The following is an 11,550-nucleotide window of genomic DNA, read 5'->3' as shown; positions in this document are numbered from 1 at the left end:
TTTGAAGACATTTTTTATTGTTGGTCTTTATGTTTTTTGCAATATGCTCATAGTCCCTTTTTGCCTGCCTGATCACTGTCTTGCATTTGATTTGCCACAGCCTGTGTTCCCTTTTATTAATCTCACTTGGACTAGCTTTCCACTGCTTAAAGGAGTCCTTCTTACCTTTTATAGCTTCCATTACTTTGTTTGTTAACCATGCAGGCCTTTTCTTATGCCTGTTTGTGCCTTTCCTAACTTGTGGTATATATTTTATCTGAGCTTCTAGGACTGTAGTTTTAAATAGCCTCCAAGCTTCCCCAAGGGTTTTGACCGAATTTACCTTTCCTTTCAGTTTCCTCTTCACATGCCTCCTCATCTCAGAAAATTTACCCCTTTTAAAGTTAAACATGGTTGTGCTGGTCTTTTGGGGCAACTCTCTATTTATACAAATGATGAAATCAATACCATTATGGTCACTGCTCCCAAGCGGTGCGATCACTTTTACATCTCTCACCAAGTCTTGGGCATTACTTAGGACCAAATCCAGGATCGCCCCACCCCTGGTAGGTTCTGAGACCATCTGCTCCATAGCACAGTCATTGAGAGCATCAAGAAACTCAATCTCTTTCTCTCGACCAGAATACATATCGACCCAATCAATCTGCGGGTAGTTAAAATCACCTATTGCGACACAGTTTTTACATTTAGCCGCTATCTTTAATCCTTCCATCATATTATAATCGTCCTCTGTTTTTTGATTTGGTGGGTGATAAACTCCCATAGTTAAATTTCCTTTTAGGCCCTCTATTTCAACCCAAAGCATTTCTAGAAGGGAATCTAATTCTCTTACCTCAGTCTTGCTGGACCGTATACCCTCTGTGACATACAGAGCCACCCCACCTCCAACCCTTCCCTCCCTATCCTTCCTATATAACTTATATCCAGGAATCGCCATGTCCCACTGATTCTCCTCATTCCACCAAGTTTCTGAAATTCCCACAATGTCTATGTTTTCTCCCAACACTAAACATTCCAACTCACCAATTTTACTTCGAACACTTCTTGCATTTGCATACAAACATCTATAATTTCCCAGGCAAGCTAGGCCCGCAACCTTTCTCCTGCTGCCTCGAGACTTTGGCAGACAGTCCATACCGTTTGTCACCAACTCAGTGGACAACTCTGATCTATTACCCGGTAGAAAAGTAACAGCTAACCCTTCATCTCTTTGAGATGAGTCCTCCCGAACCAGAGACATTTCATCTCCTGTTGGCTTTCCCCCAAGATTTAGTTTTAAAACTGCTCTGCCACCTTTTTGATTTTAAGCGCCAGCAGCCTGGTTCCATCTGGGGACAAGTGGAGACCGTCTCTTTTGTACAGCTCCCGCTTGTTCCAGAAAGCATCCCAGTGCCTAACAAACTTAAACCCTTCGTCCTTACACCATCGTCTCATCCACACATTGAGACTTCTAATTTGTGCCTGTCTCTCCAGCCCTGCACGTGGAACAAGTAGCACTTCTGAGAAGGCTACCTTGGAGGTCCTGGCCTTAAGTCTCCCGCCTAGCAGCCTAAATTTTTCCTCCAGGACCTCACGACTGCATTTCCCCACATCGTTGGTGCCAACATACACCATGACCACTAGGGTGGCCAGACCGTCCCGGTCTCCCGGGACTTTCCCGGTTCTGGCCCCCAATTCCCGGCTCCCGGGCTGGGTATACCGGGACCATTAAGAGGTCCCGGTTTAGCCAGCCAGAGAGCCGGGGGCCGCGCGCCCGGGCGGGGAAGGCGGCGAGTGAGGGAGGGAGCGACCCTGCGCGTGCGCAGATCGCCCTGCGTACGCGCAGGGACGCTCCCTCCCTCACTCGCCGCCTTCCCCGCCTGCGCACGGGGCCGGGCGGTGGCGGCGGAGGCCCGGGAGGGCGTCGGAAAGGCCCGCGGGGGTCGCTGGAGGCCCTCCAGCAACCCCCGCGGGCCTTTCCGAGGCTTCCCGGGGCTGGAAACCCCCACCCCCCGTCCTCCTCCGCCCGGGAGGGCGTCGGAAAGGCCCGCGGGGGTCGCTGGAGGCCCTCCAGCGACCCCCGCGGGCCTTTCCGAGGCTTCCCGGGGCTGGAAACCCCCACCCCCCGTCCTCCTCCCCCCGGGAGGGCGTCGGAAAGGCCCGCGGGGGTCGCTGGAGGCCCTCCAGCGACCCCCGCGGGCCTTTCCGAGGCTTCCCGGGGCTGGAAACCCCCACCCCCTGTCCTCCTCCCCCCGGGAGGGCGTCGGAAAGGCCCGCGGGGGTCGCTGGAGGCCCTCCAGCGACCCCCGCGGGCCTTTCCGACGCTTCCCGGGGCTGGAAACCCCCCCCCGTCCTCCTCTGCCCGGGAGGGCGTCGGAAAGGCCCGCGGGGGTCGCTGGAGGCCCTCCAGCGACCCCCGCGGGCCTTCCCGACGCTTCCCGGGGCTGGAAACCCCCACCCCCGTCCTCCTCCCCCCAGGAGGGCGTCGGAAAGGCCCACCCCCCGTCCTCCTCCCCCCGGGAGGGCGTTGGAAAGGCCCGCGGGGGTCGCTGGAGGCCCTCCAGCGACCCCCGCGGGCCTTTCCGAGGCTTCCCGGGGCTGGAAACCCCCACCCCCCCGTCCTCCTCCCCCCGGGAGGGCGTCGGAAAGGCCCGCGGGGGTCGCTGGAGGCCCTCCAGCGACCCCCACGGGCCTTTCCGACGCTTCCCGGGGCTGGAAACCCCCACCCCCCCGTCCTCCTCCGCCCGGGAGGGCGTCGGAAAAGCCCGCGGGGGTCACTGGAGGTCCTCCAGCGACCCCCGCGGGCCTTTCCGACGCTTCCCGGGGCTGGAAACCCCCCCGTCCTCCTCCGCCCGGGAGGGCGTCGGAAAGGCCCGCGGCACGCTGAAGCAGCCTGTCGGTCACTTCCAGGTTCCTGTCCTGCATCTCGACCTGTGTTATTAGTGACAGGCTGCTTCAGCGTGCCGCTGCGCCGGCCCCCTGGGTCCCACAACGATGGGACCGATGCCACAGGGACGGGCTCGAAACACTCTATAACCCCTCAAAAGAACAGCAGTCTAGCTCGCTTCCCCCGAGCCCTGCCGCCATAAGCCTCAAGGGGGCTCATTTTGCGGCATCTCCCGGCGGGAGGGTGGCACCCGCACGGGACACATATCAAATGAAAGAGGGGGCGCAGGGCTATCAGAAACAGTCAGCGGAGGGAGTCAGGAGACCACCCCACTGGGGGATCCACACCCCGAAAGTGATGAAGGTGGCGCAGATAGAGCCAACAGAGCCAACAGGACAAAATAAATAGGCTGCATTATGCAGCACAGTTGAGAAAGTGCCTTATCCCATATACTGATGAAGCATATACAGGATTTGAGAACAAAATTGTTTCCGGCGGTGATATTTGGGGGATTTTTGGGGACGTCACAGGAAGTGCTGTGAAGTCACTTCCTGTTTCCGGCAGTGGCATTTGGGGAAAATGATGTCATTTGGGGGAAATGATGTCACAGGAAGTGATGTCACTTCCCGTTTCCGGCAGGTGACGCGGGGAAAATGATGTCACAGGAAGTGACGTCACTTCCTGTTTCCGGCGGCGCGCGCGCGCTCCGCACGCACGCACCCCTGCCTCCCCCCCCCCCCGGTTGTCCCTGGCTGGCCTTCAGACATTATGGTCACCCTAATGACCACTGACTCCTCCCCAGCACTGTCTATCAGCCTATCTACTACACACTGTCACAGGGATGCTATTGTGGGCTATTCAAGAGGGATGGGCTTTCATAGTATGCTGCATTATAAACCACAAACAGATTTGTTAAAACAAAGTTTAGTATGGGGCTTGGGAGTCTTTGGAAAACATTACCAAGATGAAAACAGTGCCACCTGCTGGGAAAAATGGGTATACTGTATGTGTCTGATCAAACCTTGAGAGAGGTGAATTTTGATTCAGATGTGTTCACCTGACTGTAACACCAGGGCAAGAAAACAGCAGCCTTCTTCCCAATGCAAGGTGGAGCAAATATTTAATCTAGGCCAAGAACTATGTGCGAAGGGTTGCCAGCGACAGAGTATGTACAGAAACCCCTCAGAAAGTTTTGAGACAATTTATCAAATTCCTTTTCGCAAAATTATCCCTCCAGCTTTTACAAACCGAGTATTAATTTACCAGTATAACTTATACAAACCAATAGTGTTCACAAATATTTAGATACAAATGAAATCTCAGTGATATGACTCCAATGAAACAGTGTTCATAGTTAAAAGGCCAGACGGCTCCACTAATACCTGGGCCCGATACTGACCAGCCTTCCTGTGGCTGCATGTTACGTGGGCCAACATGTAGCTGTTTAAGCCTCCATCCATTGGGGACTACTGATGCTGTATACAAAGCAAATGGTGGTACTATGAAGACACCAGTTAACTCTCCCTGTAACACAGAACAACATGGGTCCTTGGTTATAAAGAGCAAAAGCTGATCATCAGAGAAAAGGTTTGCATCTCCATGGTAATGCACGTTGCAGAGGCTCATCTGAAGTGTATCTAGCTTCTAGCTTGTAATGAGAGATAGTTACCCCTCCACCTTCAGCCTTGCGACTGGCTGTTCATTCTGTCTCATACTGTTCACTGTGTGAAGTTGGGGAAAAGCACTGCTTTTCAAATGGTATGCCTTTCTGGCTGCTCCCTTTTCTCCCTGGTGATGCACAAAGCAACAGTATAACCGTGTCCAACCAGTGAGCTATAGAATAATACTCTGATGGAAAAATAAGTTTCTATTATTACTCTTTTAAAAAATTATTTAGTTCAAACAAACAGAGTCATGTCCTTCTTTGCCTGTGTTTGAGTTGCACAAGAACTCAAGGGGTCCGGGATCACAGCTCGCTGACTTTGAAGTATGGCAGCACATCGTCCAGAACTGTTTTATCCCCTCAGTTTTTAAAGCAAGAAGGCCAGCGACAATCGGATATTGGGTGTTCAGGAGGAACAAAGAATTAATTCAGAAAAATTCACTGCTTGATGTCTACAGAGATCTCCAGAAGGTTACATCCTTATTGCAGAAAAAGGAAAGCGCTGATTGCCACAACCTGGTCCACAATGCTCAAAAGACGTCCAGCTTCTGTTTTTACCTTTAAATGTTGTTTTCCAGAACTGAATCTGATCTGTGCCATGAGCCAAAAAGGCATGTCCTCTCATATGGGTGATAAGGTGGGCCTCGTCAAAATGAAACATTGGCTTTGTTCATCTTGTTCAGGGGGATCCACAAAACTTCATTCTTGCAGACACTGCTATCTTTAAAAAGTTAGCACAGCTCTGCTTACTTTCCTTCGCTGTAACCTCATGTGCCACACGTTAGTACCAAGATGTAGAAGCCGACCGGAAGAGCCAGGACATCTATACATTGGATTTGGGGATTGAATTTAATGGGATTTCCTTCATTTCAGTTCTCATACAGAGGTATTCCCCAATCACAGCCATAAGCGCTGTGCACACAGCATGTATGAGCCACCAGGTCAGAGCAGTGGGAAAGCGGCTGTTGTAAATCCAGCAGCCCAGCAGGTGGAAAAAGTGAATGGTGACTGTGAAATCCAAGCACTGCTTTCCACGCCGGATGAAATATAATAAGCCCACAGCACTGTGAAAGGGGAGGGAGGGAAATGAATTATTCTATCTGAAACACAACATTCAGACAAGGAACTCAAGAAAGCAGTTGTCTGAAATTACTAGCTTGGATCCACCCAGCCTCATTCAATTCCTCTTCTTACCATAGAAACCATCCCATGTCTTTGGTCCATACAGCTCTCATAATTCCCAGCATAGCCCTGTTAGCTCATCAAAGAGGACCCTTCCTCCCTTTATCACCTGCTGGTTGGAGCAAACTCATTGCATTTATCTTCTACTAACAGTCCAATCTTACACTGCTCCCCACCCCCAGTTAGTTTTTAAGAGCCAGAAGTTACCATATCACCACCACACTAGAGCTACAGCTTCTTATTTAGATGATAGTGATTTTAAGCAAATTAGGGAAATTTTTCATTTGGCAAGTTTAGTTACTTCTTCTGACTGAGTTTTAGGTATGACACCTCTCCCACATCTTAGGCAATTAACTACAGATACTAAAAGGGAATCAATATTTTGTGTTGTTGAGCAGTTCTTCAGAGACAAGGAAATGTTGCTTACTAACATACTTGCTTATGCAACTGATGGAGCACCATCAATAACTGGTCACTCCCATGGGTGTGTTGTTTAGTTGAAAAAAGCAGTGCCAAATGTCTTTATCATTCCCAGTGTCATTCGTCACCAACATCTGGTTGCAAAAAAACTCACTGATTGTCTGCAGAAGTCATTACCTACCATCATTGCTTCAGTGAATAAAATTAAAGTCCATGCTCTCAACTAACGATGACTCTGGGAGCTTTGTGTTGAAAATGATAAAGATCTTGAACTTACTGCTTCATAATGAATTTTGTTGGCAACTGTGAAATGACTTTTTGACACTGTTCTGGAGTTTTGTGAAGACACGAATGTTTTGCTCAGTGATGAACTCAAAGAGGTTAGGCATGACACCACTTGCTTATCAGAACTATTTGCAAAATTTAGTGAAATGAATTTGCAGTTGGCAAGGAAATAAGGTCAGTCTTACTAAGGCCAAGTCTGTCATCTTTATGTTTAGTTTAAAGTTAACTCTATTCAAATGCAATATGGACTGCTGTAGTTATCCTAATTTCTGAGCCTGTCTGAGTTTAACAGAGAAAAGTGGGATACAAGATGATGATCTACAAGTCTTTTGTGACTCTTTGGATATGCTTCATCCAAAGCATGTCTGAGCGATCTGAGGGTTTTCTATCAGTGGAAATTCCAGATTGGATGATAAATCCATTTTTAAGATACTGAGGAAGTTGAAGTAGTGGAGGAAATAACTGATCTACAAAATGATATTGAGCAGATGCCAAATCTAAGAAATCATACTAAGAGTTTGTGTTACAGAAGGAAATTTCTAACTGTATCCTGCCATGTGGTTAAGAAGCTCCTTGTTGTGTTTCCAACATCATATTTGATGGAATGTGATTTCAGTGTGGTCATCCAACTTCTCTCCAAGCAAAGAAATCAATTCCAGCTTACTGAATATGGTGATTTAAGATTCCTGTGGAGTGACTTTAACCCAGCCCTTGGGAAACTTGTATCACTTCATCAAGCCATCCATAGCATTAAAAATGTACTGAACAATGAACTAGTTACCAAATGTACTTAAGATTCTTACTATCGGACTCTGAAAAGCTGGTGTCATGGCATCAAGTTCATCATTTTTGTTGAATAAACTACAATTTTTTATTTGGATTTTGAATAAATGTGCAATTAATTGTCACTGTTCTGAATTTTCTTGTTATTATCTTTGTCAGTGATTATCTTCCTCAGTCGGTCATGCAAACTGCTATTCTGAATAATGCTTTCTATACGGTAGGGCAGAGAGCACTGGGGATGGGTTTTTGCAACCAAGGAGCCAACCATGTCTCCAGCTGATTACCAGTCTTGTTACTTCATCCCTTTAATAATGTATCTGTTCTTAGGAAAACGAGACAGTGCTTAGAAATGCCAGAGATACAGACTTACCAGGTTAGTGCATTTAGGACAAATGCCATCATAGAAACTCTCCCTGGGGGTGTGGAGAATCCCAAGATCTATGTAGGGTTACAAAGACAAGAAGCCATGTAGATAAACCGGAAATCAGTTCAAGATCTGTAAAGTACAAGCCTCCTCCTTCCATGCACCCTGCTCATAAAATCAAATGCATTTGAGTTCAAGGCAGGGGAAAAAAAACTCTAGCAAATTCTTCTTCTAAGAATGCAGCTTTTAAATTTATACAGAAAAACCAACAAACTGGGATCACCGTTAATATGAAAAATAATGTGAAAAAAACAAAGACAGTGATATACTGGCTTGACAACATTTAGTAACATTTTTGAAATTCATATAAGACTTTTATGCACATTATGAAGACTCACCTTTTTTGTAACATGTTAAAATTGTACTTCTTCATAATGTGCATAAAACTCTTACATGAATTTCAAAAGTTTTACTAGATGTTGTCAAGCCAGTATATCACAGTGTTTGTTTTTTATAATTTAAACAAACATAACAAAGCAACCAAATCAAATAAATCCTAGGGAACATAGATACAGACAATGGTATTGCAAACATTTTAGAAAAGTTGCAGCATGGTTCAGTTATCCAAGGAGGACCTGAACTCTAGCTCTTAACAAGCAAAGTCTCTTTCTGTTTAAAGCGTGGACACCCCAGTCCCTATACAAAATGCCTCCCTGAACATTTCTGTTTCGTACCTTCTGCAGAGTGACAGAAATGCAGGGGCCTCTTTTGCATTGAGATGGGCAAGCACAAAATCTGGAGCATGCCCATAACTTTAAGGAAAACATCTGAGAAATCCTGGAATCCAAAGGTGACTACAATCCTGTTTGGTGGCAGTGCTGACTTTCAGAATTTTGTCATTCTCCTCACCACCACCCTGTTCAAGTTTAATGATTAGGACTTCTACTCATCCCTGTCCCATGCTAAGTGCCTACCTCGTAACTGAAGATCTGGTCAAGGGATGGGCTGCTCCGTAGCAGGCTGTCCACCAGTGCCAACCAAAGGCCCAGAGAGCTGTAGTAAATGGCCTGCATGAGCACGATTTGGGAGAGGATGAGAACAGGATCCCAGACATAGCTGCGGAACTGGGGAGCCATTCCTCAAGGAGAAGTCAGTTGGCTGCTTACAGACAAGCCAGTAATATCCTAATGCTCCAACTGCATATGTCAGTGCCAAGAGACAGCATGGAGTAAGGCTATCAGCACCTGAAAGGGAATCCAAGCCAAAATAAGTCATTACAGAGAAAGGGATCATCAGCTACCTACTATCCATACCAGGGAGCAGAGTGGGCGTTTAATTTACTAGGAAATACCCTGATGGGGCCTTGGGGGCTGTGGTAGCAATGATAATCAGTGTCATCTCGCATATTGCTCCTTGCCACAGTGCCATTCATTTATGAGAAAATGTAAAGGATAAGCTAATGTCTGTTGGGGCTGCTGAGTGGCCCCTACAGCACTGGCTTTTAGTGCTCCAAGGGCTACTCAGCTTGCCATGCTTCAGTGGTATTTTAACTTTCCAGTCTGCTCGTGATCAATACTCAAGAGTGGTGCTATCATTCACATCCTTCAGCATTCCTTGGAGGCAGCAAGACCTCAGGCCTCATGAGAAAGCAAGTATGAATAGAGACAGGATAGGAGAAGTGACACTTCCACTACGTTGCATGGAAGGCAATGATGCTACACAGAAGGGAGCCAATGATACTGCCTGGATGCGGAACAAATGATTTTTTAAAGGTCTTTTTAAAGCCCAGAGATTGTGCACAGGTCAGGATATATTTTGCTCACATAAAGCAGCCATTAGAATTAATAGAACTGATATCCCAATGGGATCCCACTCCATAGGCATAGAATATAAGAAATGACATTCTAGATTCAGACCAAGGATCCGTCTACCTAAACTTTCTGTGTCCAAGAGTGGCCAATTAGGTGCCTCTGAAAGTTCACAAACAGGGAATGAGAAAAGCAGTTGTAATTTACTGTTTGTCCCCAGCATAATCATAATGATGGAGGAGGGTGACTCACTTAAGGATCACATGTGCCCTTCCTTGCATGAGGGATTTAAAGCAATATCTCTACTTCTAAGGCCATTCTTTATCCATGGGGAATCCCAAAGCTACCCCTCCCCCCAATTTAATAATGCTCATGGGTATACCACGTTTTTCTTATCTCAGTTACAAAAGGCGCTCGTGGAAACTTTATGTCGTTAGAAGAGCAATGCAGCAGATAACTGCAGTACTGGAACTCTGACAGCAAAGGTCAGATTCCCATTTGGGGTGATCTCATACAGCACAGAGTTCCTACAAAGAAGACAGCACCACACAGGAATTAGTACAAATCCTGTGTATGTATAAATGTATATTTCCACTTTTATGCAGAAATTGTACACACTGCTTTTTACACAAGCATTTTGCAATGTTCAAAGTTACCCCTAACTGTGAAGGACATCATGTGTAATTGTGAACTCTGGCATGACCCTCACATTGGAGCTGGTAGTGGGGAGGGAGATGAGGCTGAGAAAAAGGGGCTGTCAGGCCACCAAGTGGATCCGGATGGCACGAGGGTTCTTTTCAATAACTTCCAGGATCAGAGCTTATTCTCTAAGCCACTCTGTTCCATTCCATACAAACTCCTACAGCCATCAGTATTCCCAGCAAGAGCTGCTGTGCCTTGATCGGATATGGCTTTCCTCATCCATACATCACCATACAGTAGGGAAAACTGCACCTGTTGATTTGCCGCCCTGAACGAAGCAGTTTAAAGATACAAGAGCTCTGCCAGGCAAAAACACGCACTGCTCTCACCCCTCGACCCCATTTCCAAGAGCGCAGCTCCTCCTCCCTACAAGCTACTCCAGTACCGAACTCCCAAATACTCCACTAACTTCCTCACTGAGCTCCAAGCTTCTGCCACCACCCCCCGGACCAGACCGGACCGCACCTTGAGCCAGGCCTAATTTCAAACCCCAAATACGGTACCTCAATCCCGGTCAGGCCCGTCTCCGCAGTCAGCAGCTGATTCCCTTGGGTCGGTCACCGAGCCGGCACCCAGCTGCCTAGAACAGAATCTAGCTCAACCATAGAGACAGAGTGGCGATGTCTCCACCGCCACTACAAGCGGCCAGACAGAAAGCGTTCTGCGCCTAGAAAGGCACCTATGAGACCGGAAGTTGTATTCGCTAGGAGGCTCAGGCTCTGTGAAGCCGCCGGGCATCTGACTATGAGTCAGTGTAAGAATTTCCTGTCAGGAAGGGCAACGAGAAATCAAATCTGGATCCTAGAGCGTCGTTGTGGGGGTCCTTCATAGGCTTCCCAAATCCAAAGCAGGAGTGGGGGAGAATGGCAGCCCTTCCCACCCAGCCCCTATCGCAGCAGCCAGAGCTCTTCCGTTTTCTCAGGCTGCTTCCTGCCCCCAGTCAGCTGGCCGGTGAAGGGAGGGGAGTCCAGCCCCGCCTCCAAAGGACCATGTGCCTTTGCACCTCCGGAGTGAGTGAGTTTTGCCGGCTTCCTATTCCATGCCATAAAGTGCCCAGCTGGTGTGCCTGTGTTGCTGTGAGAAGCTGGCAGCAACTCGTGAGTAGAGAGGCCAGTCCCCTGCATCAGATTTGCCAGAAACGGGGGGGGGGGGGGGGCGGCGGCGGCGGGGTGTGTGTGTGTGTGAAGAGGGAAACGTCTTCATTATTCCCTATGTGAAGATCGATTCTCATAGGGTATAATGGGGAATTGATTTGGAGGTTTCGGGGGCTCTGGGGGAGCTGTTTTTTGAGGTAGAGGCACCAAATTTTCAATATAGTATCTAGTGCCCCTCCCCAAAGTATCCCCCAAATTTCAAAACGATTGGACCAGGGGGTCCAATTCTATGAGCCCCAAAAGAAGGTGCCCTTATCCTTCATTATTTCCTATGGAAGGAAGTCATTTAAAAAGGTGTGCTGTCCCTTTAAATGTGATGGCCA

General features: G+C 47.9%; 1 protein-coding gene across 1 annotated transcript; it reads right to left on the bottom strand.

Moving 5' to 3' along the window:
* Positions 1-3,967: 3,967 nt before the first annotated feature.
* SYS1 (SYS1 golgi trafficking protein) lies at positions 3,968-11,004 on the bottom strand. Its single transcript, XM_060230901.1, has 4 exons — positions 10,577-11,004; positions 8,538-8,807; positions 7,570-7,637; positions 3,968-5,593 (listed from the first exon to the last, which is right to left on the bottom strand). The coding sequence occupies exons 2-4, from the start codon at positions 8,697-8,699 to the stop codon at positions 5,353-5,355; spliced, it is 471 nt and encodes a 156-aa protein (XP_060086884.1). The 5' UTR covers positions 8,700-8,807; positions 10,577-11,004; the 3' UTR covers positions 3,968-5,352.
* Positions 11,005-11,550: the final 546 nt, after the last annotated feature.

This window comes from Heteronotia binoei, chromosome 2 (assembly GCF_032191835.1).
Source record: "Heteronotia binoei isolate CCM8104 ecotype False Entrance Well chromosome 2, APGP_CSIRO_Hbin_v1, whole genome shotgun sequence".
Taxonomy (NCBI): Eukaryota; Metazoa; Chordata; class Lepidosauria; order Squamata; family Gekkonidae; genus Heteronotia; species Heteronotia binoei.
The sequence above is the reverse complement of the archived record's forward strand: the minus strand, read 5'-3'. Positions and strand labels throughout refer to the sequence as shown.

Coding starts and splice junctions, on each gene's coding strand:
- SYS1 (XM_060230901.1), bottom strand. CDS start 8,699: ATGGCTCCCCAGTTCCGCAGCTATGTCTGGGATCCTGTTCTCATCCTC. Junction 7,638..8,537: donor ACCAGATCTTCAGTTACGAG/GTAGGCACTTAG, acceptor AACCCTACATAG/ATCTTGGGATTCTCCACACC. Junction 5,594..7,569: donor GTCCTAAATGCACTAACCTG/GTAAGTCTGTAT, acceptor CCCCTTTCACAG/TGCTGTGGGCTTATTATATT.